Below are 22,719 nucleotides of genomic sequence, written 5' to 3' on the forward strand. Positions count from 1 at the left end.
GTGTCAGCAGAGATAGGTAGGTGCATGGCCAGTCACATATTTTTTTGAAGCCTTACTCAACCTCACAGGCAGGATTTCTCTATCTCTAAAATCTTGTAGAGACTCTATCAACAGATCTTGATCTCACTTTTTAAAGCAATATTTTCTTGTACTCCCTTTAAGTAAAATGCTAAACAAACAAGCAAACAAACAATCTAATTATAAAATGGGCAGAGAACCTGACAGACACGTCTCCTAAGAAGACATACAAATGGCCAACAGATATATGAAAAGATGCTCAACTTCACTAGTTATCAGGGAAATGCAAATCAAAACTGCAATGAGATACCAGCTCACATAATAGCCATCTGTTAGAATGGTTATTATCAACAAGGCAAGTAATAACAAGTGTTGGTGAGGTTGTGGAGAAAAAGGAACCTTTGCTCATTGCTGAATGTAAACTGGAATAGCCACAATGGAAAAACAGTGCATTTTCCCAAAAAATTAAGGATAGAGTTACCATATGATCCAGAATTTCTTCCTCTGGATATCTACCCCAAAAACTTGAAAGCATTTGTTTGCAAAGACATATGCACCCCATGTTCATTGCAGCATTATTCACGATGGCCAAGACATGGAAACAACCAAAGTATTTTTTGACAGATGATTGGATAAAGATGATGTGGTACATATACACAATGCATTACTACTCAGGCATAGGGAAAGATAAAATACTGCCATTAGTGACAACATGAATGGATCTTGAGAATATCATATTAAGCAAAATAAGTCAGACAGAGTCAAGTACCAAAAGATTTCACTCATATGTGGCATATAAAACTGAAAGCATCAAGTGAACAAACCAGAGAAACAAACAAAAACTCATAGACACAGACAACAGTATGGTGGTTGCCAGAGGGAAAGGAGGTGCGGGTGGGGTAGTAAAGGGACAAATATATGGTGATGGAAGATGATTTGGTTTTGGGTGGTGGGCACACAATGCAACATACAGATCACATTTTATAGAAATGTGCACTTGAAACCTATACAATCTTATTAATCACTGTCACCCCAATAAATTTAAATAAAAAATGAAAAGAAAAAAGGGGTAAAAAAGCTAGTGTGTGTAGGACCTCTTTTTGGTTTTTAGAGAACTTGAAGATATGGTGCCTTTGGCACATTGGCACATTTAAAAAAATGTACTCAGTCCATAAATAAGTAAATAAATACTCATATCCTTGGTGACTCTGATTGAAAACTCCCCAATAAATCTAATTTCTAAATAACTGTGGGCGTAAGAAATGTCCTAAAGGCAGCAGTGGGGACTGTGTTCTTGGGGACACATGTAGACTTGAGCATCAGAAACAGAAGATATGCAATCAATATCACTATAGGTCTTTTAAAATTGATAGTGAGTGATTTTCCTTATGTATTAATTTTTATAAATACATGGTTTTAGTTGTAAAAAAATAAATCTGATAATAAAAAAGAAAACACATGTAAAATCATACACAGTATAGAGATAGCTCTTGCTAGTATTTTGAATATGTACATCCACACATTTTGTATATCCATGAACATATTCATTAAGCATATTTAAAATCTAGGAGCAATTTATAAAAGTAAATCATAAAATTCTATATTTTAGCCTTATTAACACAGGGAACTAAACATAAGCTTTAGCATAAAAATTCCTGGGTATAGGTCTTAATTTATGAATGCTTCATTACTTTTTAAAATAATTTATGTTTTTGCATATTTTGAAAACTCTTCATTAAAATGGCTGCAAGGTATTTATTTGAAGTTCTGTATTTGAAAGACCTCCAAAGAAACACACTTGTTCAGAATAATATGAAAAAAGATTATTTATTAGGATGTCACCAAAGAATTAATAGTGAAATATCAATTGTTGGGTGTGAGAAAGCTACTTTTGTTCCACATACACATTTTCAGATTTATTCCATTTATCCTAGCCTGTAAGAATTCAGATGTATTGGGTATTGCACTATAAAATAGCAAATTTTTGTACATGGGAGCTAAATTTACTCCCTGAGTTAAGTTCATGGAATCTGAAAGAGATTGACAGCAGGAACAATATTTTATGAACAAAACTTTGTGGGGTATCTTCAATATACTTCTGATAAAGTCACATACTTTACTTCTACCAATGTACATAAAAGATCAAGAAAAACAAAATATTACATAGCCATGCCCCCACACCCCCTCAATGTTCTCAAAGTGATAGACTCATCAGAAAGTGAAAAAGGTAATGTAAACACTGGTTATTTTGAACAGTGATTGAAAAATATTAAATAGCTAGCCCTAGCTGGTTTGGCTCAGTGGATAGAGCATTGGCCTGCTGACTGAAGGATCCCGGGTTTGATTCTGCTCAAGGGCACATGCCTGGTTGTGGGCTCAATCTCCAGTAGGGGGAGTGTTGGAGGCAGCCTATCAATGATTCTTTCTCATCATTGATGTTTCTGTCTCCTCCTCTCCCTTCCTGACTAAAATAAATAAAAATGTATTTAAGAAATATTAAATAGCTAAAATTTTATTTAGCTAATTTCTACCTCACAGTGAATATGAGAGGAAGTAACAGAGGAACTTCACTGGAAAGGATTATAAGACAAGAGATTTGAAGAAGGGTGGGTGGTATTACAAACTTGTGTATATTATTTTTAATATAATTTTTTCTTATATGATTTTCCTGGGCCAGGTTTGAATTTATGGTTGTCTGAGTAGGAGTATGCCAATAGTCAAGATATAATATCTATACCATAAAATTTAACAGTATGGCCTGGGCAGTGTGGCTAAGTGGTTGAGCATTGACCCCTGAGCCAGGAGGTCACAGTTTCATTCCTCATCAGGTCACATGCCAGGATTATGGGCTCCATCCCTAGTGGGAGGCGTGCAAGAGGCACCTGATCAATGATTCTCTCTGATCATTGACATTTCTCTCTCTGTGTCTCCTTTCCTATCTTTTAAATCAATAAAATTAAAAAATAAAAATAAAAGCATATTCAAAATGTTAACAGAATGTATTTCTAACAATACTTGAGGATGGGTCATAATTGTACTAGAACTAACTCTGAGTATTGCTCCTTAGTAAGTGGCAGGGATAGCCCTGTGATACTTTATCTACCAATTCAGATGACAACTGACTGGAGTTGAAGTAGAGGAGGAGAAGCTTTATCAAACTCGCTGTGATAGCCTGTCCTTTGGGTGAAGACTATACCAGAGATAGAAGATCAAGCTCATTCCTTATCAACATGAAGCTTAAAGTGTCCAGTAGGTGGGGAAAAGGGATGGTGGATCACCTATTGAATATTTGCATAGCACAGGTCTAGAAACAGTGCACATCGCTTCCACACCCATCCTGTTAGCTATAATATAGGCTACATAGTCACATCTTACAATGTACAAATATGGCAGAAAAATGTGTTCTACTGTGTTTCAAGGGATAGCAACCAAAATGTTTGGCAAAACAGAAATTTCTGCCAGATAGTAAGCATAAATACCTTAGAATTTAGTTTTAATGGGGAGTAAAAATTTGAATAGTCAGGATTCACAGTAAACAAGTCTAACAACAAAGTGAGAATGCCCATATGACTGGAGAATAAGTCATGCAAAGACACATAATATTAGAAGCTTGGGGTTTTCGGCCTATTTATCTCTCCTTTTAATTGGATTCACTGACTCATTTTTTTCCTCTGCATCTATAAGAGGAATACCATCTTTTTAATTGAGTCATGGAAAGCTTGTTTTACTTGCTTGTTTCTCAGTGTGTAAATAAAGGGGTTCAACATGGGTGAAATGGAAGTAATAAGGAGTGTAACACGTTTATTTATAGCTACCTCATCCTTGGCTGAAGGTTTGACATAAATGAAGATGCAGCTTCCATAAGTAATGGAAACCACAATCATGTGGGAAGAACACGTGGAAAAGGCCTTTTTCCTTTGCTGGGCAGAGGGAAACCTTAGAATAGTCCTGACGATATAAATGTAGGAAAGAACCACACATATGAGGGTCATGATGAATGTCAACACAGCACACACGATTACCATCTGTTCTATCAACCAGGTATCTGAGCAAGAGATCTTCAGGAGAGGAGATGCATCACAGAGAAAATGATCAATGACGTTCGAATCACAGAATTCCAGGCCCAAACCCAGACTGATTGGTGGGAGAATGATCATCAGTGCTGCTACCCAACAGAAGAACATGATGTTCTTGCAGACTCTGCTGTTCATGATAGTGGTGTAATGCAGGGGTTTGCAGATGGCCACGTAGCGATCATAGGACATGGCAGCCAGAAGAAAAAATTCTGTTACTGCAAAGAGGTCTGTAAACAAGAGTTGACTGGCACAAGCATTATAGGTAATGGACTTGTCCCCAGATAATAGGCTATATAGGAATCTGGGAACACAGGCAGTTGTGAAAGAAATTACTAAGAAGGGGAAATTTTGAAGGAACAGATACATAGGTGTTTTTAGGTGGGAGTCAATCAGAGTGAGGGTGATGATGTTTAGGTTTCCAGATATACTCAACATGTAGGAAAGAAATAGAAAGATAGAAAGCAATATTTTCGGTGGAGTGTCATCGGTCAGTCCCAGCAAGATGAAGGTTGTTAGTGTAGTTTGGTTTTTCATCCTTAATTATCTTGCCCATTCTGCTTCAAATAATAAGACTTTATATGAGGAACTCCAGAGTCCTGGTCATCTTCTAACCTCAAAAGAAGTAAATCAGTGAGTGATTCCAAATCAGTGGGGAAATAAGCATATGATACATTCCAATGTTTGATTATCTCTTTGTGTCACATAAAATGACTATTCATATTTAAATCACATATTTGCACTGTGGCTTGTAATTACAATTTAACTGTAATTGGTGTTGGTTTGACATATTATATTATAAACATCAATGAAAGCAAGTCCTAAAAATGGCTTTTGGATCTACTATTCTTACTTTCCTCTACTTCCTAGAAGTTGCTTTGGATCTACTATTTTGACTTTCTCCTACTTTCTAACTCCAGAAATGCTTCTAGCAGAAGAGTCCTTAAAAAAACTAACAATGGCTTTTGCTAAGAAAATCCTTGCATTAAAATTTATATGTGTATTAGCAATTAAACTAACAATGAATGCATATTACATAGTTTATTCTGTTTCAACTTATCCATGGAGTTTCTCTGAGGTGTGTTGAAAATAGTTTTATTGGATACATGCTCTTAAAGATTCATAAAATATGTTACAATCCAATGTTTTTGAGGTTTTCCTCACAGGAAATTTATTTCACATATATGTATTTTATACCATTTAAAATACCCATGGCTATATTTTACTTCTGCTGTTAGAATACCTTTGTTACACTTTTTATGATTTTTAGGATATCCTAGTGCTACAAAGAAAATTTCCCCCAACTTACAAGAAGAAATCTGGAACTGTATACTCTGGTTAATTAATTTCCTTTTAAATTCCTTTGACAGTGAAAATACTAATGCCTTTAATATCTGCTTTGTTTCCTCCAAAAATTAAATATGGAACTCCCATTTGACCCAGTAATCCCACTTCTAGGAATATATCCCAAGAAATGAGAAGCACCAATAAGAAAGAATATATGCACCTCCATGTTCATAGCAGCACGACTTACAATAGCTAAGATTTGGAAACAGCCTACCTGCCCATCAGCAGATGAGAGGGTTAAAAAACTGTGGCACATCTATAGTTTCATTATTCTTTAGATTTTGAGAGCCCTTTTCCCATCAAAGCATTAGAGTTAAGACCAGAGCTTTGATATTGATTTTTTTCTTATTTATGTTTTTCCATTATTTCTTTCTAAACACATTTGACAATGACATATTTTCACTTCTCATTGTATATATTTACTTCAAAATTTGTGACAGACAAATAAGGGAACATTTGAAGAATATTTATAGAGCTGAAGAGCACTATCTTGATTTTTTAATGTTTTGGGTCAGCCTATTTCAGCTGGAAATACATGCTACCACCCATTTTAAATATCATTTAGCAATATCAGGTTTAACAAGGTTTAGCAATTTCTGAAACATACTTCAACTTTCTCTCTTAAATTTTACCTACTTGATAATTGTTTTCTTTGTCTTATTAACCACTTATACATCAAGTCATGAGGTCTTTGCATCATTTAAACTACTCTAGCCAATATCACCACTAGCCTCCCTCTTGTTTCAATCATTAAGCAAACTTTAGACTTGATTTAACTCAAGTTCTCCTCTGCATAAAAACCGTGAACTTATGAAAGTCTTTACAGCTTAATTTCTACCACCTCACATTATCCTGAATTTTTTCCTATCATTTTGTCTATTTTTTTTCCCATTCTCTTTCATAACTCCTTTTCCTTTTCTAATTTGTTGGTGCACCTGAACTATTTTTTCTAGGCAATATCTCTTTTACTCTGCCCTCTCTCTAGGAAGTTCTAATAAGTGAGGTTATTTCAAGTAGGCTGATGATCCCTGCATTAATATCTGCAGAAAAATGTTATTCTGACTTCAACTTATTCTTAGACATCTAGATCAGACTTAGATGGTTTGATCTTACACTTTTCCTTTTTTCTAGCCGATCATCCTTGAGCAATGTGATTAATTTCTTTATCTTGTGTCTTTTATTTGTGTGTGTATGTGTGCAAACTTCAGATAAAATAATATGTACATCTTAGGGTTATAATGAAAAATTTAGATAATATAGATAAAATGTGTACAACTGCATCTGGAATTAGGCGACCATTCATTACGATTCAGTATTGGGTATTCTTATTTTATCTTTTGATTTCCTATAAAGAGTCCTCTAGTTGTGCATATTTCAAGATTTTTCATGTGGCACTCATGACTGTGTTCCCTTCCTTGCCAACAATAAGTCTCATTTATAAACATAGTTTATTGTTCTATTTTCTTGACTCCCATTTCAGTTGTCGGCATGTCTTGCCATATCTGTTTGCTTTTTAATTTGTTCCTTTTATTCTCTCACTCACAACACTAATTTTACTCTCAGTGTCTTTATCTCATAGCTGAAATATTGCAGAAACATGTTAATATATGGTTAACATATATCTTTGCTTTTCCCATTCAGTATTTTAAAATCAACGCAATCAGAATCATTTTTCTAAACCCAGATGTGATTAAATCTCCCCTTTGTGTTGTGGATGATATTTTTGAATGGACATTTTCCCTATACTATCTATTTCTCTGAAACTCTAGATCTACCTCTCAGTTAAATGGAAGTTAATTAATGTGGCTTTAGGTAAGAGTTGAGAAGAGGAGAAAGAGGAATGCATTAGTGGGTTTGAGTTTCAATTCATCAATCATTTAGGTTAATGAACTATTCCAGGCAATAAATATTTTATTCAGAGTAATGAGTGAGAACAAAATTTCTCACCCTTAGAGAATTTATAAAATTTCTTTATCAATGGAAAAGAGAGTTGAGGAATAGGTTAGACGATGTAGGAGTTTTGAATAAGATCCATATATTTGGGGACCTTTACTGTCTTCCACTAACATGGAGTGGGGATAGCAGAAAGAGAAAACTGAGATAGATTTCTGCAATTTCTTCTCCTTGTAGAGATCTAAGGGGAACAATAATTAAGTTGCTCCTGGAACTCAGGCAAAAAAGCCTTAAAAGTCACATAGTCAAAGAGAAACCAAGATGGAGGCATAAGTAAACACCTAAACTGCTGCCTCGCACAGCAATATCAAAACTACAACTACAAGACAAAACGGACACTATCCGAAACTACAGGAAAGCTGGACACCAACCTCTTTTCTACAACTTGAAGAAAAGTGGAAAGCACATTGAGACTCAGAGGAGCTGCAAAAGGCTGAGGTACGAAGATTCGTATGCAGAGAGGACGGGCGGCTGTGTGCACAGGTGGCTGAGTGAGTGGCTGGCTTTCTAAAGTGGGAGGGAGAAGGAAGCTCCCGACTGCACTGAACTCCAGTCCCAGGCTAGACGCTGGGAAACCAGACTCATTCAGGGGAAACTGGACTGTCAGGAAAAGAAAAGCACACTGAGACTCGGGAGCTGCGGAAGGCAGAGGTATGGAGGTGCACACATGCAGAGATGACTGACTGCTGAATGCACAGGAGACTGAGTGTGCGGCTAGCTTTCTAAAGCGGGAGGAATACAGGAGCTCCTGACTGCGCTGAACTCCAGTTCCGGAAAAGTTTCTGGGAAGCCCGACTTATTCGGGGAGAAACTGGACTGTCTGGCAGCAGGCCACAATTGAGGGTGGCTTTCTCTCAGAGGTGCTTGCAGTGATTACTGAAGGACACTGATACTCAGGGGCCTCATAGGGCAAGGCTGACGGGAAACCAAAGCTGTCTGCTCCTCCCTGAAACTCTGTCCCATCCAAGCTGAGCTAAGAGGCTTTTGCAATTTTGCAAGTCTTGTCTCATAAGGCTATCTCCAGCACAGAAGTTTTCCCAGCGTAGACACAGCTGATCCTCACAGCCAATTGGCTTGGAGGTCAATTCCTCCAAGTGATACCAACAACAATAAAGACATAACTACAACAAGGCTGAGAACACAGTCCAAAAGGGGTGTACCAAGAGTGTCCACCTCACGTAATTGGGGAGGCTGAGCCACTGTGCCCTAGAGGACACCTAGCACACAAAGCTATTCTACCAACTCAGGGAATCAGCGAAAATGCAGATACAAAGAAACAGATCACAAATGAAAGAAATGGAGGAAAGCAAACAACTGGATATAGAGTTCAAAACCACGGTTATAAGTTTTTTCAAGAATTTCCTAGAAAAGGCAGATAATTTAGCAAGACCTCGAGGATATGAAAAAGGACCAACTAGAAATTAAACACAAACTGACTGAAATAAAAAATATTATACAGAGACTTAACAGCAGACTAGAGGACCGCAAGAATCAAGTCAAAGAGTTGAAAAACTGAGAAGCAAAAAACACTCAGCCAGAAAAGCAAAAAGAAAAAAGAATCCAAAAATATGAAGATAGTGTAAGGAGCTTCTGGGACAACCTCAAGCGTACCAACATCTGAATTATGGGGGTGCCAGAAGAAGAGAGAGAGCAAGATACTGAAAACCTATTTGAAGAAATAATGACTGAAAATGTCCCCCACCTGGTGAAAAAAATAGACTTACAAGTCCAGGAAGTGCACAGAACCCCAAACAAAAGTAATCCAGAGAGGACCACACCAAGACACATCATAATTAAAATGCCAAGAGCAAAAGACAAAGAGAATATATTAAAAGCAGCAAGAGAAAAACAGTTAATTACCTACAAGGGAGCACCCATATGATTGTCAGCTGATTTCTCAATAGAAACTATGCAGGCCAGACGGGAGTGGCAAGAAATATTCAAAGTGATGAATAGCGAGAACCTACAACCAAGATTACTCTACCCAGCAAAGTTATCATTCAGAAGTGAAGGTCAGATAAAGACCTTCACAGATAAGAAACAGCTAAAGGAGTTCATCACCACCAAACCAGTATTATATGAAATGCTGAAAGGTATTCTTTAAGAAGAGGAAGAAGAAGAAAATAGTAAAGATAAAAATTATGAACAGCAAATACATATCTATCAACAAGTAAATCTAAAAATCAAGTGAATAAAAAAATCTGATGAACAGAATAAACTGATGAATATAATAGAACCAGGGGCATAGAAACGGAGTGGACTGACAATTCTCGGGGGGAAAGGGGTGTGGGGTGTGCGGAAGAGACTGGAAAAAAATCGTACACCTATGGATGAGGACAGTGGTGGGGAGGTAAGGGCAAAAGTTGGGGTGGGAACCGGGTGGAGGGGAGCTACAGGGGGAGAAAAGAGGAACAATTGTAATAATCTGAACAATAAAGATTTATTAAAATAAAAAAATAAAAATTGTAAATAAAAAAAAAAGTCACATAGTCTTCCCATTGTAAAGATTGGTATAGAATTAGCAAAAGGGTGTTGTCCTGTCTAGTATGACGTGAAACTAAAGGCAAAGCTTAGATACTCGACAAATTTTCCTGCACTGCAATTTGCCACAGTAATACTATTGGTGTCTTATAACTTATATACAGAGACCTACTAGGTCTTAAGAGTAATATGGGCAAGGGAAACAAAAGATCCAAGGCTGTGATGCACATGAATAGTTGTTTGAGGACCAGAACAGAGGATGGATACTGACATCTTTACTTTTTATCACATTGAAATGATGTAATTGTTCAGAACCAAGCTGAACCTGGGTTGAGGGAGGCATGAAGATGATTCACTAGAGTGAGGTGGTGGAGTTTGGTAGGAAGGGAATACTGATATTATGTTAATAAAAATATTTACTTTTTTTAGAGTGAAATGGAGTTTTGTAACTGAAACATTAATTTTAATTCTTTCAATCACTCTTTTTTGCCCTCATTATAAAAATTAAGCTTCTTAGTTAGCATATGAAGAGCTTTCTAATATTTCTGCTATCAGTCCACAAAATTTCCCTCATTTCTTGTTTTTTCCTACTAGGGTACTTGCATTGGCTCATACCATATACCAGCAAGAGACACTATGTCATAGTGATTAAGAGTATGACCAATAGAGTCGGGCTGCTGGTGTCATCTCTCCTGATTCAATTTGCTTCCCTAGACTTATCTACTAGCGGTTTCCATTAAAGGAGATGCTTAAAATTGCCTGTGGAGATTCTCAGATGCTGGTCCTTTTGTTTTTAAAGATCTCTCTACTGGTAGTCTCTAAGTGCTCTATCGCTATTTTAAGTTTAGTTTAGGCATTAATTCCACCAAGAATCTATAACGTTTTAAGAAAGATGTATCTTTTCTTCTTACTCTTCCCATTGTAGCCTATGATTATTATTTATTATTCTCTGATGACTAAATTGTCAAACTGTACAAACTAATCTTATTTTGACATTGTTTTGTCTCAAGCAGCCAGCTTATCTCCAGGGGCTAAGTAAGAGTTCCTTAAAAGTTTGTGGAGCCAAAACCGGTTTGGCGCAGTGGATAGAGCGTCAGCCTGCGGACTGAAAGGTCCAGGTTCAATTCCAGTCAAGGGCACGTAACTTGGTTGCGGGCACAACTCCAGTAGGAGGTGTGCAAGAGGCAGCTGATCGATGTTTCTCTCTCACGGATGTTTCTAACTCTCTATCCCTCTTCCTTCCTCTCTGTAAAAAATCAATAAAATATATTTAAAAAAAGAATATTTAAAAAAAAAGTTTGTGGAAATAAAGTAAGAATGACTATTATATTTGCTTTATTTTCTTTAAAATGTGTTTTAAAGGTATTTTAGTCTCTGGAATTAGACTGTGGAGTTCTCATCTCCCTTTTCCTCTTTGGGTTCAGTTTCCTCCATAATATTAAGTTCACGGAATCCTTGTGATTGTTGATTGCTATAGTCCAGGACAGTCCCTGGCAGATAGGAAGTTAAAGCTCTCTCTCCTTTGAGGTCCTCCTCCGCCCTCCTACCCCGCATAATCTGCTGTAATACTTACTGAAATGTGTGAGGACACTAATCAGTGACCAGTACACTATTGTTTTTTCTGCATCCTTTGGTTTGTTTGTTAATCCTCACCATAGAATATTTTCCCATTGATTTGTTGAGAGAGTGGAAGTGAGGGAGGGGTGGGAAGTGAGTGAGAGACACATGCATTGGTTGCCTCTGGCATGTGCTCTGTCTCAGGCCTGGGATGAACCTGCAGCCCAGATACCACCCTTCACCAGGAATCAAACCCCAGACCCTTCACTCTAACCGCTGAGCGACAACGACTAGGAGAGTTCCTGCATTCTTTATAAAGCTTGTGAATTTTGGTGCCTCTTATAACCTGTTCAATGTCCTGTGAAGAAATACTAAGGGCAGAGTTTAGAGACTGCTATTTTGAACATGAGCCAATAGGCACTTCACATTTCTTTCTCAACCCCCATTAACACTTAATCACATGGGTAGATATTTCCCTTTGTAAATAGCTGTAAAGAGTCTATGTCTTTGGTTTCTCTGCATTTCAAAGAGAAAGGAATTTTCCATGAGAAATTTAATTAGTTTGGTATATTAATGGCTTCACATATTTCTAGCAATCTCTACCCCATAAGAAAGCTACAGGTGTGTTTTCCTGAGGTCTGGTGAGTTGAGGCAAGTTGTTTCAATCAAGGCAGTAACAAATAACAGCATTAGAGTGCTGGAGACAGAGAATTACCTAGGGTTTACAGGCATCTCTGCAGAAAAGGAGCATTAATCTAGGCTGAGCAGGAGATATAATTAGCTGTTAATCAGGTACCTTTTTAGATAGGGTCATATAGGAATTGACCTTTTGAATCAAACTGAGAAAATTCTTAAGCTCTCAATAATTCACTGTGGCATTTTAACTCAGAGCATTGTCTACATTCCTAAACTCTTCTCCCTTTCCAATCACCAATACTTACCTCATGTGATATCAATATTTAAGTGAATGTTCTGGTAGACCACTTTCATTCAGGTGAATTGTCTGTTTATTATATTTAAAGGAATATTTTCACATATGATGAAATCATTGATCTCTAATAACAACGTTTCTGATAATAATGTGTATAATGTTGCTATGAATACTCATGCATTCATTCAGAAGGTATTTATTGAGAATCTATGATATGACAGGTAGTGCTACAGATATTAAAGATAAAGAGTGAGCAGGTACTGACCCCTCTCTAATGATGCATGTAATAAATATTTCAAATGAGTATAATCCCTTCAGATTTCTTTTTTATAATACAAATTAACATTAGAAATAACTATTTTATTTTTCAGAGATACCCAATATCGCCATCTGTGATTTTTAAGCAGATTAGTCATATTTTCTAGGACTAAGGAACTAGAACTTTGAATGATGAAAGAATCTGAATTGCCAAACAAGAACATACTTACTCTTATGGAAGGGAATCCTGGATTCAGTTGACTGTGTAATCCTGGTAGTCCGGAAGGGGAAACTGAAAGTATAGGTGGGGTCAGTTAACGTGCCCAAATGCTCCTCTCATAACGAAATACACATTCACGGATAATTATTTTCTAGTATAAAGTGCCAATAGACTCTCACTAAAGATTCTATTTCACTTTAAACCTAGAGAACAATTTCTTATAGTGGAAAGCTGAAACAAAAAGTCATGTATTTTGAATGTCTGAGAAATATAAGGTAATTTTTAAAGAAGATTTTGAAAGAGGTGATTTCTGATGTTTCTGGGAAAGATTTTTACACAGTGAGGAAAGATTAAGATGACTTTTATAATCTCAGACTCTTATGGATGTACAGGGGCCCTCTGTGTGGATAAGTAAAGGGCCCTTCATGACCAAATTCAAACATGACTAGTGATTTTAACATGCACTGAATTTTGGCAAAATACCTAGAGGGAGCAGTGGGAATAGTGTCCTTGAAGACAATAAGATGCAACAATTTCAATAGACACATTCCAAGTGCAGAACAATAATTGTATGGTGAAAAGATTTCTGGCTACTCTTCAACTCATAGATAAAAAAGTGTTAATAAAAGACAACAAAATTGCTCTGTCTGCTTTTTCTATAAAAAAATATCTTGCCGAAACCGGTTTCGCTCAGTGGATAGAGCTTCGACCTGCGGACTGAAGTGTCCTGGGTTCGATTCCGGTCAAGGGCATGTACCTTGGTTTCAGGCACAACCCCAGTGGGAGGTGTGCAGGAGGAAGCTGATCCATGTTTCTCTCTCATCGATGTTTCTAGCTCTCTATCCCTCTCCCTTCCTCTCTGTAAAATATCAATAAAATATATTTAAAAAAAAATCTTGAAAGTAATATAGACACAATTTCTATCCAACAACTGTACATACTTTACCAGGGTAAAAATATATGTTTGTATCATAATTTTTCTCTATTGTACTCTTTTTATGTGTAAGCCATTATCTAATAAAGCTTCCCAAATTTCATTATTAATATTTATATATTAAAAATCTCATTTTTAATAAACATCATTGTTCTTTTTCCTGTTTAAATGATCACAAGAGGAATTTCTGATGTAAAACCCACTTACCTATTAGAATTTTGAAGTGTATTGCCACATTATGCTTCCAATGTATAATTCCGCATGATATACACACCATGTTTGGGTCTCTCTGTGTCACTATTGGCACTGTGGGATCTGAAGGAATTTCACACTTACTCCTTGCTTGAGTTTTGAGTCAAGAAGAGAGCAAAAAGTAGACAAGTAAATGGAGATTAAAATACCAATTTTATTATAGCTAGAAATATTTAAAACGTGGCTTTGAACATCCTGATAAGAACCTCCCGAGTTAGCCATTATGTCTCAGATAGACAGTTCTAGAAACCCAACTCTACCCCACCACTGGGGCAGACTCTTGTTTCATGAATTTGAACAGTTAGACATCTATCTATCTGTAGAAAAACCCCCAATATAAGACAGGAGTGGGAATATTGTAGTTCACAATCCACCTTTCGGGTAAGTCTGTTTTCAACCCCAGGGGAAAGATAGTAGGAGAGTGGCCGGGAGGTTACACAAATAAATTATTGATAAAAGTCTTCCAAATTTTAGAAATAAATCAGAAGAGTGACTTAATGAGTATAATAGCTGTAGAAAATAGCTACAAATTATTTAATTATGCAGAAAAATGCTCAGGCATTTGACTTGGCTATGTACTTTTGCCTAAACTCCAGACACTGTGAAGTGAAACAGTAGCTGTAGGTTTGTATTCAGTAGAAAACATACCCTAAAGATCATAGTTTTAGGGCACTATTGGATATTAGCCAGTTCAATATCTATCAGATACTGAACAGCAGTCCTCTTTTTTAAAAAAATTACCTTAATTATTGAAAGTATTATCGATGTCCCCCTCTTTTTCCCCATTGACCCTCTCTACCTCGCTCTGCCCACCCTCCAGATCTTCATCACACTATTGTCTGTGTCCATGGGTTATGCATATATACATATAAGTTCTTTGGTTTATCACTCCTCCCCTCCCCCCAATAGCCCCTACCTTCTCTCTGAGAATCATCACTCTGTTCCATGCTTCTGTATCTCTGGATCTATATGGTTCATCAATTTATTGTGTTCATTAGATTCCACATATGAGTGAGATCATGTGACACTTGTCATTCTCTGACTGGCTTATTTCACTTAGCATAATATTCTCCAGGTCTCTTCATGCTGTCTCAAAGTGTAAGAAATCCCTTTTTCCAGCGGCTTAATATTCCATGGTGTAAATGTACACCATTTTTAATCCACTTATCTACTGATGGGCACATGGGCTGTTTATAGATTTTAGCTATTATAAGTTGCACTGCTATAAACATAGGGGTGCATATATTCTTTCTGATTGTTGTTTTGGATTTCTTAGGATATATTCCTAGGGGTGGGATCACTGGGTCAAATGGCAATTGCATTTTTAATTTTTTGAGGAAACTCCATACTGTTTTCCATAATGGCTGCACCAGTTTGCATTCCCACCAGCAGTGTACTAGGGTTTGCTTTTCCCCATAACCTTGCCAGCACTTGTTATTTGTTGTCTTGTTGATGGTAGCCATTCTGACAAGTGTGAGGTGATACCTCATTGTTGTTTAAATTTGCATCTATGTGATGATTAGTGATTTGACCATTTTTTCATATGTTTCCTTGCCATCTGTATGTCAACTTTGGGGAAGTTTCTATTTATGTCCTTTGCCCATTTTTAAATTGGAATGTTTGTCTTCCTGATGTTAAGTTGTATGAGTTCCTTTTATATTTTGAAAATTAACCCCTTACCATATATATCATTGGCAAATATGTTCTCCCATGCAGTGGGCTCCCTTTTCATTTTGTTGTGGTTTCTATTGCTGTGTGGGAGCTTTTTGTTTGGATGTGGTCCTGTTTATTTTTTCCTCTGTTTCTCTTGCCTTGGACATATATCTGGAAACCTATTGCTAGGAGAGATGTCTGAGATTTTGCTGCCTATTGTTTCTTCCAGGACATTTATGGTTTCATGTATTTCATTTAAGTCTTTTATCCATTTTGAGTTCATTCTTGTTTATGGTGTAAGTCGCATGTACCTGTCCAATTTTTCCAACACCGTTTATTGAAGCAATTGTCTTTATTTTATGCTCTTGCCTCCTTTGTCAAATACTAATTGAGCATAATGGCTTGTGTGGACTTCTGGGTTCTCTGCTCTGTTCCACTGATTATATGCCAGTTCTTGTGCCAGTACCAGGCTATTTTGGGTATCATATCTTTGTGGTATAACATGATATTTGGTATTGTGATCCCCCTAACTTTGTTCTTCTCTCTTAAGCAGGCTGCAGCTATTTGGAGTCTTTTTTGGTTCCATATACATTTTTGGAGTATTTGTTCCAGATCTGTGAAATATGCCATTGATATTTTAATGGAGATTGCACTGAATGTATAGATTGATTTGGGTATTATGGTCACTTTACTAATTAATTAATTAATTAATTAGTTTGTTTAAAATATTACATATGTCTTCTTTTTTAAAAAATCTGTAAATTTTTATTTTATTTTATTGATTAAGGTATTACATATGTGTCCTTATCTCCCTATTGCCCCCAACGCACCCACTCTTGCCCTCACCCCCGGTTGCTGTGTCCATTGGTTAGGCTTATATGCATGTATACAAGTCCTTTGGTTGATCTCTCCTCCTTACTGCCACCCTCCCCTATCTTCCCTTTGAGGTTTGATGGTCTGAAAGATGCCTCTCTGTCTCTGGATCTGTTTTTTTCATTAGTTTATGTTGTTCATTATATTACACAAATGAGTGAGATCATGTGATATTAACTTTCTCCAACTGACTTATTTTGCTTAGTATAATGATTTCTAGTTCCATCGATGCTCTTGCAAATGTCAGGAGTTGCTTCCTTTTTACAGCAGCGTAGTATTCTATTGTGTAGATGTACCACAGTTTTCTAATCCACTCATCTGGGGTGGGCACTTAAGCTGTTTCCAAATCTTATTAATTGTAAATTGTGCTGCTATGAACATAGGGTTGCATATATCTCTTCTGATTGGTGTTTCTGATTTCTTGGGATATATTCCTAGAAGTGGGAGTACTGGGTCAAATGGGAGTTCCATTTGTAGTTTTTTGAGGAACTCCATAGTGTTCTCCACAGTGGCTTCACCAGTCTCTATTCCCACCAGCAGTGCACGAGGGTTCCTTTTTCTCCGCATTCTTGCCTGCGCTTGTCATTTGTTGATGATAGCCATTCTGACAGGTGTGAGATGGTACCTCCTTGTTGTTTTGATTTGCATCTCTCAGATGATTAGTGACTTTGAGGATATTTTCATATATCTCTTGGCCTTCTTTATGTCCTCCTAATATCTTTGAAAAGCAATGTCCACAGAAGGGAATTAACAACAATAATAACAACAATTATTTGTCTTAATTTATTAAGGAATTTTAAACAAAATAACACCTCACCTTAGATTTCAGAAGCAAAACATCATTGTATAATTTATGTAGATAATAAGCAACAAAGAAAATACTTACTCTTCTGACAATCATAGTCTTGATAGTCACTTAATCCCCAAATTCCTCAGGATGACAAAAACTGACCAGAATATGTCAGCGGAGATAGGTAGGTGCACGGCCAGTCACATATTTTTTTGAAGCCTTACTCAACCCCACAGGCAGGATTTCTCTATCTCTAAAATCTTTTAGAGACTCTCTCATCAAGATCTTGATCTCACTTTAAATCTAAGCAATATTTTCTAATACTCCCTTTAAGTAAAATGCTAAACAAACAAGCAAACAAATAATCCAATCATAAAATGGGCAGAGGACCTGACAGACACGTTTCCTAAGAAGACATACAAATGGCCAACAGATATATGAAAAGATGCTCAACTTCACTAGTTATCAGGGAAATGCAAATCAAAACTACAATGAGATACCAGCTCACATAATAGCCATCTGTTAGAATGGTTATTATCAACAAGGCAAGTAATAACAAGTGTTGGTGAGGTTGTGGAGAAAAAGGAACCTTTGCTCATTGCTAATGTTAACTGGTATAGCCACAATGGAAAAACAGTGCATTTTCTCAAAAAATTAAGGGTAGAGTTACCATATGATCCAGAATTTCTTCTTCTGGATATCTACCCCAAAAACTTGAAAGCATTTGTTTGCAAAGACATATGCACCCCCACGTTCTTTGCAGCATTATTCACGATGGCCAAGACATGGAAACAACCAAAGTATTTTTTGACAGATGATTGGATAAAGATGATGTGGTACATATACACAATGGATTACTACTCAGGCATAGTGAAAGATTAAATACTGCTGTTTGTGAGAACATGAATGGATCTTGAGAATATCATGTTAAGCATAATAAGTCAGATAGAGTCAAGTGCCAAAAGATTTCACTCATATGTGGGATATAAAACTGAAAGCAACAAGTGAACAAACCAGAGAAACAATGAAAAACTCATAGACACAGACAACAGTATGGTGGTTACCAGAGGAAAAGGAGGTGTGGGTGGGGTAGTAAAGCGACAAATATATGGTGATGGAAGATGATTTGGTTTTGGGTGTTGTGCACACAATGCAACATACAGATCACATTTTATAGAAATGTGCACTTGAAACCTATACAATCTTACTAATCACTGTCACCCCAATAAATTTAAATAAAAAATGAAAAGAAAAAAGGGGTAAAAAAGTTAGTGTGTGTAGGACCTCTTTTTGGTTTTTAGAGAATTTGAAGATATGGTGCCTTTGGCACATTGGCACATTTAAAAAAATGTACTCAGTCTGTAAATAAGTAAATAAATACTCATATCCTCGGTGACTCTGATTGAAAACTCCCCAATAAATCTAATTTCTAAATAACTGTGGGCGTAAGAAATGTCCTACAGGTAGCAGTGGGGACTGTGTTCTTGGGGACAGATGTTGACATGAGCATCAGAAACAGAAGATATGCAATCAGTATCACCATAGGTCTTTTAAAATTAATAGTGAGTGATTTTCCTTATGTATTAATTTTTATAAATACTTGGTTCTGGTTTTAAAAAAATAAATCTGATAATAAAAAAGAAAACACAAGTAAAATCATACACAGTATAGAGATAGCTCTTGCTAGTATTTTGAATATGTACATCCACACATTTTGTATATCCATAAACATATTCATTAAGCATATTTAAAATCTAGGAGCAATTTATAAAAGTAAATCATAAAATTCTATATTTTAGCTTTAGAAACACAGGGAACTAAACATAAACTTTAGCATAAAAATTCCTGGGTATAGTTCTTAATTTATGAATGCTTCATTACTTTTTAAAATAATTTATGTTTTTGCATATTTTGAAAACTCTTCATTAAAATGGCTGCAAGGTATTTATTTGAAGTTTTGTATTTGAAAGACCTCCACAGAAACACACTTGTTCAGCATAATATGAAAATAGATTATTTATTAGGATGTCACCAAAGAATTAATTGTGAAATATCAATTGTTATGTGTGAGAAAGCTACTTTTGCTCCACATACACATTTTCAGATTTATTCCATTTATCCTACCTGTAAGAATTCAGATGTATTGGTATTGCGCTACAAAATAGCAAATTTTTGTACATGTGAGCTAAATTTACTCCCTGAGTTAAGCTCTTGGAATCTGAAAGAGATTGACAGCAGGAACAATATTTTATGAACAAACCTTTGTGCGGTATTTTCAATATACTTCTTCTGATAAAGTCACATACTTTACTTCTACCAATGTACATAAAAGGTCAAGAAAAAACAAATATTACATAGCCATTCCTCCCCGCACCCATAATGTTCTCAAAGTGATAGACTCATCAGAAAGTGAAAAGGGTAATGTAAACACTGGTTATTTTAAACAGTGCTTGAAAAATATTAAGTAGCTATCCCTAGCTGGTTTGTCTCAGTGGATGGAGCATTGGCCTGCTGACTGAAGGATCCCGGGTTTGATTCTGCTAAAGGCACATGCCTGGTTGTGGGCTCGATCCCCAGTAGGGGGAATGTTGGAGGCAGCCTATCAATGATTCTTTCTCATCATTGATGTTTCTATCTCTCTTTCCCTCTCCCTTCCTCTCTGAAATCAATAAAAATATATTTAAGAAATATTAAATAGCTAAAATTTTATTTAGCTAATTTCTACTTCACAGTGAATATGAGAGGAAGTAACAGAGGAACTTCACTGGAAAGGTTTATAAGACAAGAGATTTGAAGAAGTGTGGGTGGTATTACACACTTGTGTATATTATTTTTAATACAATTTTTCCTTATATGATTGTCCTGGGCCAGGTTTGAAATTATGGCAGTCTGAGTAGGAGTATGCCAATAGTCAAGATATAATGTGTATACCATAAAATTTAACAGTATGGCCTGGGCAGTGTGGCTAAGTGGTTGAGTGTTGACCCATGAGCCAGGAGGTCACAGTTTCATTCCTGCTCAGGTCACATGCCAGGGTTATGGGCTCCATCCCTAGTGGGAGGGGTGCAAGAGGCACCTGATCAATGATTCTCTTTCATCATTGACATTTATCTCTCTGCTTCTCCTTTCTGAAATGAATAAAATTAAAAAATAAAAATAAAAGCATATTCAAAATGTTAACAGAATGTATTTCTAACAATACTTGAGGATGGGTCATAATTGTACTAGAACCAATTCTGAGTATTGCTCCTTAGTAAGTGGCAAGGATAGCCCTGTGATACTTTATCTATCAGTTCAGATGACAACTGACTGGAGTTGAAGTAGAGGAGGAGAAGCTTTATCAAACTCGCTGTGATAGCCTGTCCTTTGGGTGAAGACTATACCAAATATAGAAGATCAAGCTCATTCCTTATCAACATGAAGCTTACAATGTCCAGTAGGTGGGGAAAAGGGATGGTGGATCACTATAGGATATTTGCATATCGCAGGTCTAGAAACAGTGCACATCGCTTCCACACCCATCTTGTTAATTATAATATAGGCTACATAGTCACATCTTACAATGTACAAATATGGCAGAAAAATGTGTTCTACTGTGTTTCAAGGGATAGCAACCAAAATGTTTGGCAAAACAGAAATTTCTGCCAGATAGTAAGCATAAATACCTTAGAATTTAGTTTTAATGGGGAGTAAAAATTTGAATAGTCAGGATTCACAGTAAACAAGTCTAACAACAAAGTGAGAATGCCCATATGACTGGAGAATAAGTCATGCAGAGAAAAATAATATTAGAACCTTGGGGTTTTCTGCCTATTTATCTCTCCTTTTAATTGGATTCACTGACTTTTTTTTCCCACTGCATCTTAAAGAGGAATACCATCTTTTTAATTGAGTCATGGAAAGCTTGTTTTACTTGCTTGTTTCTCAGTGTGTAAATAAAGGGGTTCAACATGGGTGAAATGGAAGTAATAAGGAGTGAAATCCCTTTATTCATAGCTACCTCATTTTTGGCTGAAGGTTTGACATAAATGAAGATGCAGCTTCCATAAGTAATGGAAACCACAATCATGTGGGAAGAACACGTGGAAAAGGCCTTTTTCCTTTGCTGGGCAGAGGGAAACCTTAGAATAGTCCTGATGATATAAATGTAGGAAAGAACCACACATATGAGGGTCATGATGAATGTCAACACGGCACACACGATAACCATCTGTTCTATCAACCAGGTGTCTGAGCTAGAGATCTTCAGGAGAGGAGATGCATCACAGAGAAAATGATCAATGACGTTCGAATCACAGAATTCCAGGCCCAAACCCAGACTGATTGGTGGGAGAATGATCATCAGTGCTGCTACCCAACAGGAGAAAATGATGTTCTTGCAGACTCTGCTGTTCATGATGGTGGTGTAATGCAGGGGTTTGCAGATGGCCACGTAGCGATCATAGGACATGGCAGCCAGCAAAAAAAATTCCGTTACTCCAAAGAGGTCTGTAAACAAGAGTTGACTGGCACAAGCATTATAGGTAATGGACTTGTCCCCAGATAATAGGCTATATAGGAATCTGGGAACACAGGCAGTTGTGAAAGAAATTTCTAAGAAGGAGAAATTTTGAAGGAACAGATACATAGGTATTTTTAGGTGGGAATCAATCAGGGTGAGGGTGATGATGGTTAGGTTTCCAGATACACTCAACATGTAGGAAAGAAATAGAAAGATAGAAAGCAATATTTTCAGTGGAGTGTCATCGGTCAGTCCCAGCAAGATGAAGGTTGTTAGTGTAGTTTGGTTTTTCATCCTTGATTATCTTATCCATTCTGCCTCAAATAATAAGACTTTAAATGAGGAACTCCAGAGTCCTGGTCATCTTCTAACCTCAAGAGAAGTAAATCAGTGAGTGATTCCAAATCAGTGTGGAAGTAAGCATATCATCCATTCCAATGTTTGATTATCTCTTTGTGTCATGTAAACTGACTGTTCATATTTAAATCACATATTTGCACTGTGGCTTGTAATTACAATTTAACTGTAATTGGTGTTGGTTTGACATATTATATTATAAACATCAATGAAAGCAAGTCCTAAAAATGGCTTTTGGATCTACTATTCTTACTTTCCCCTAATTCCTAGAAATTGCTTTGGATCTACTATTTTGACTTTCTCCTACTTCCTAACTCCAGAAATGCTTCTAGCAGAAAAGTCCCTAAAAAAACTAACAATGGCTTTTGCTAAGAAAATCCTTGCATTAAAATTTACATGTGTATTAGCAATTAAACTAACAATGAATGCGTATCACATAGTTTATTCTGTTTCAATTTATCCATGGAGTTTCTCTGGTGTGTTTAAAATAGTTTTATGAGTTACATTCTCTTAAAGATTCA

General features: G+C 36.5%; 2 protein-coding genes across 2 annotated transcripts; both read right to left on the reverse strand.

Moving 5' to 3' along the window:
* Positions 1 to 3,695: 3,695 nt before the first annotated feature.
* On the reverse strand, positions 3,696 to 4,628 carry LOC308243360 (olfactory receptor 6C2-like; the record flags this gene model as incomplete). Its single annotated transcript, XM_080658663.1, has 1 exon — positions 3,696 to 4,628. The coding sequence occupies one exon, from the start codon at positions 4,626 to 4,628 to the stop codon at positions 3,696 to 3,698; it is 933 nt and encodes a 310-aa protein (XP_080514789.1).
* A 16,538-nt stretch (positions 4,629 to 21,166) lies between these two features.
* On the reverse strand, positions 21,167 to 22,135 carry LOC308244232 (olfactory receptor 6C2-like; the record flags this gene model as incomplete). Its single annotated transcript, XM_080660204.1, has 1 exon — positions 21,167 to 22,135. One exon carries the CDS (start codon positions 22,133 to 22,135, stop codon positions 21,167 to 21,169), a length of 969 nt encoding a protein of 322 aa, XP_080516330.1.
* Positions 22,136 to 22,719: the final 584 nt, after the last annotated feature.

This window comes from Plecotus auritus (genome assembly GCF_963455305.1).
Source record: "Plecotus auritus genome assembly, chromosome: 3".
Lineage (NCBI taxonomy): Eukaryota > Metazoa > Chordata > Mammalia > Chiroptera > Vespertilionidae > Plecotus > Plecotus auritus.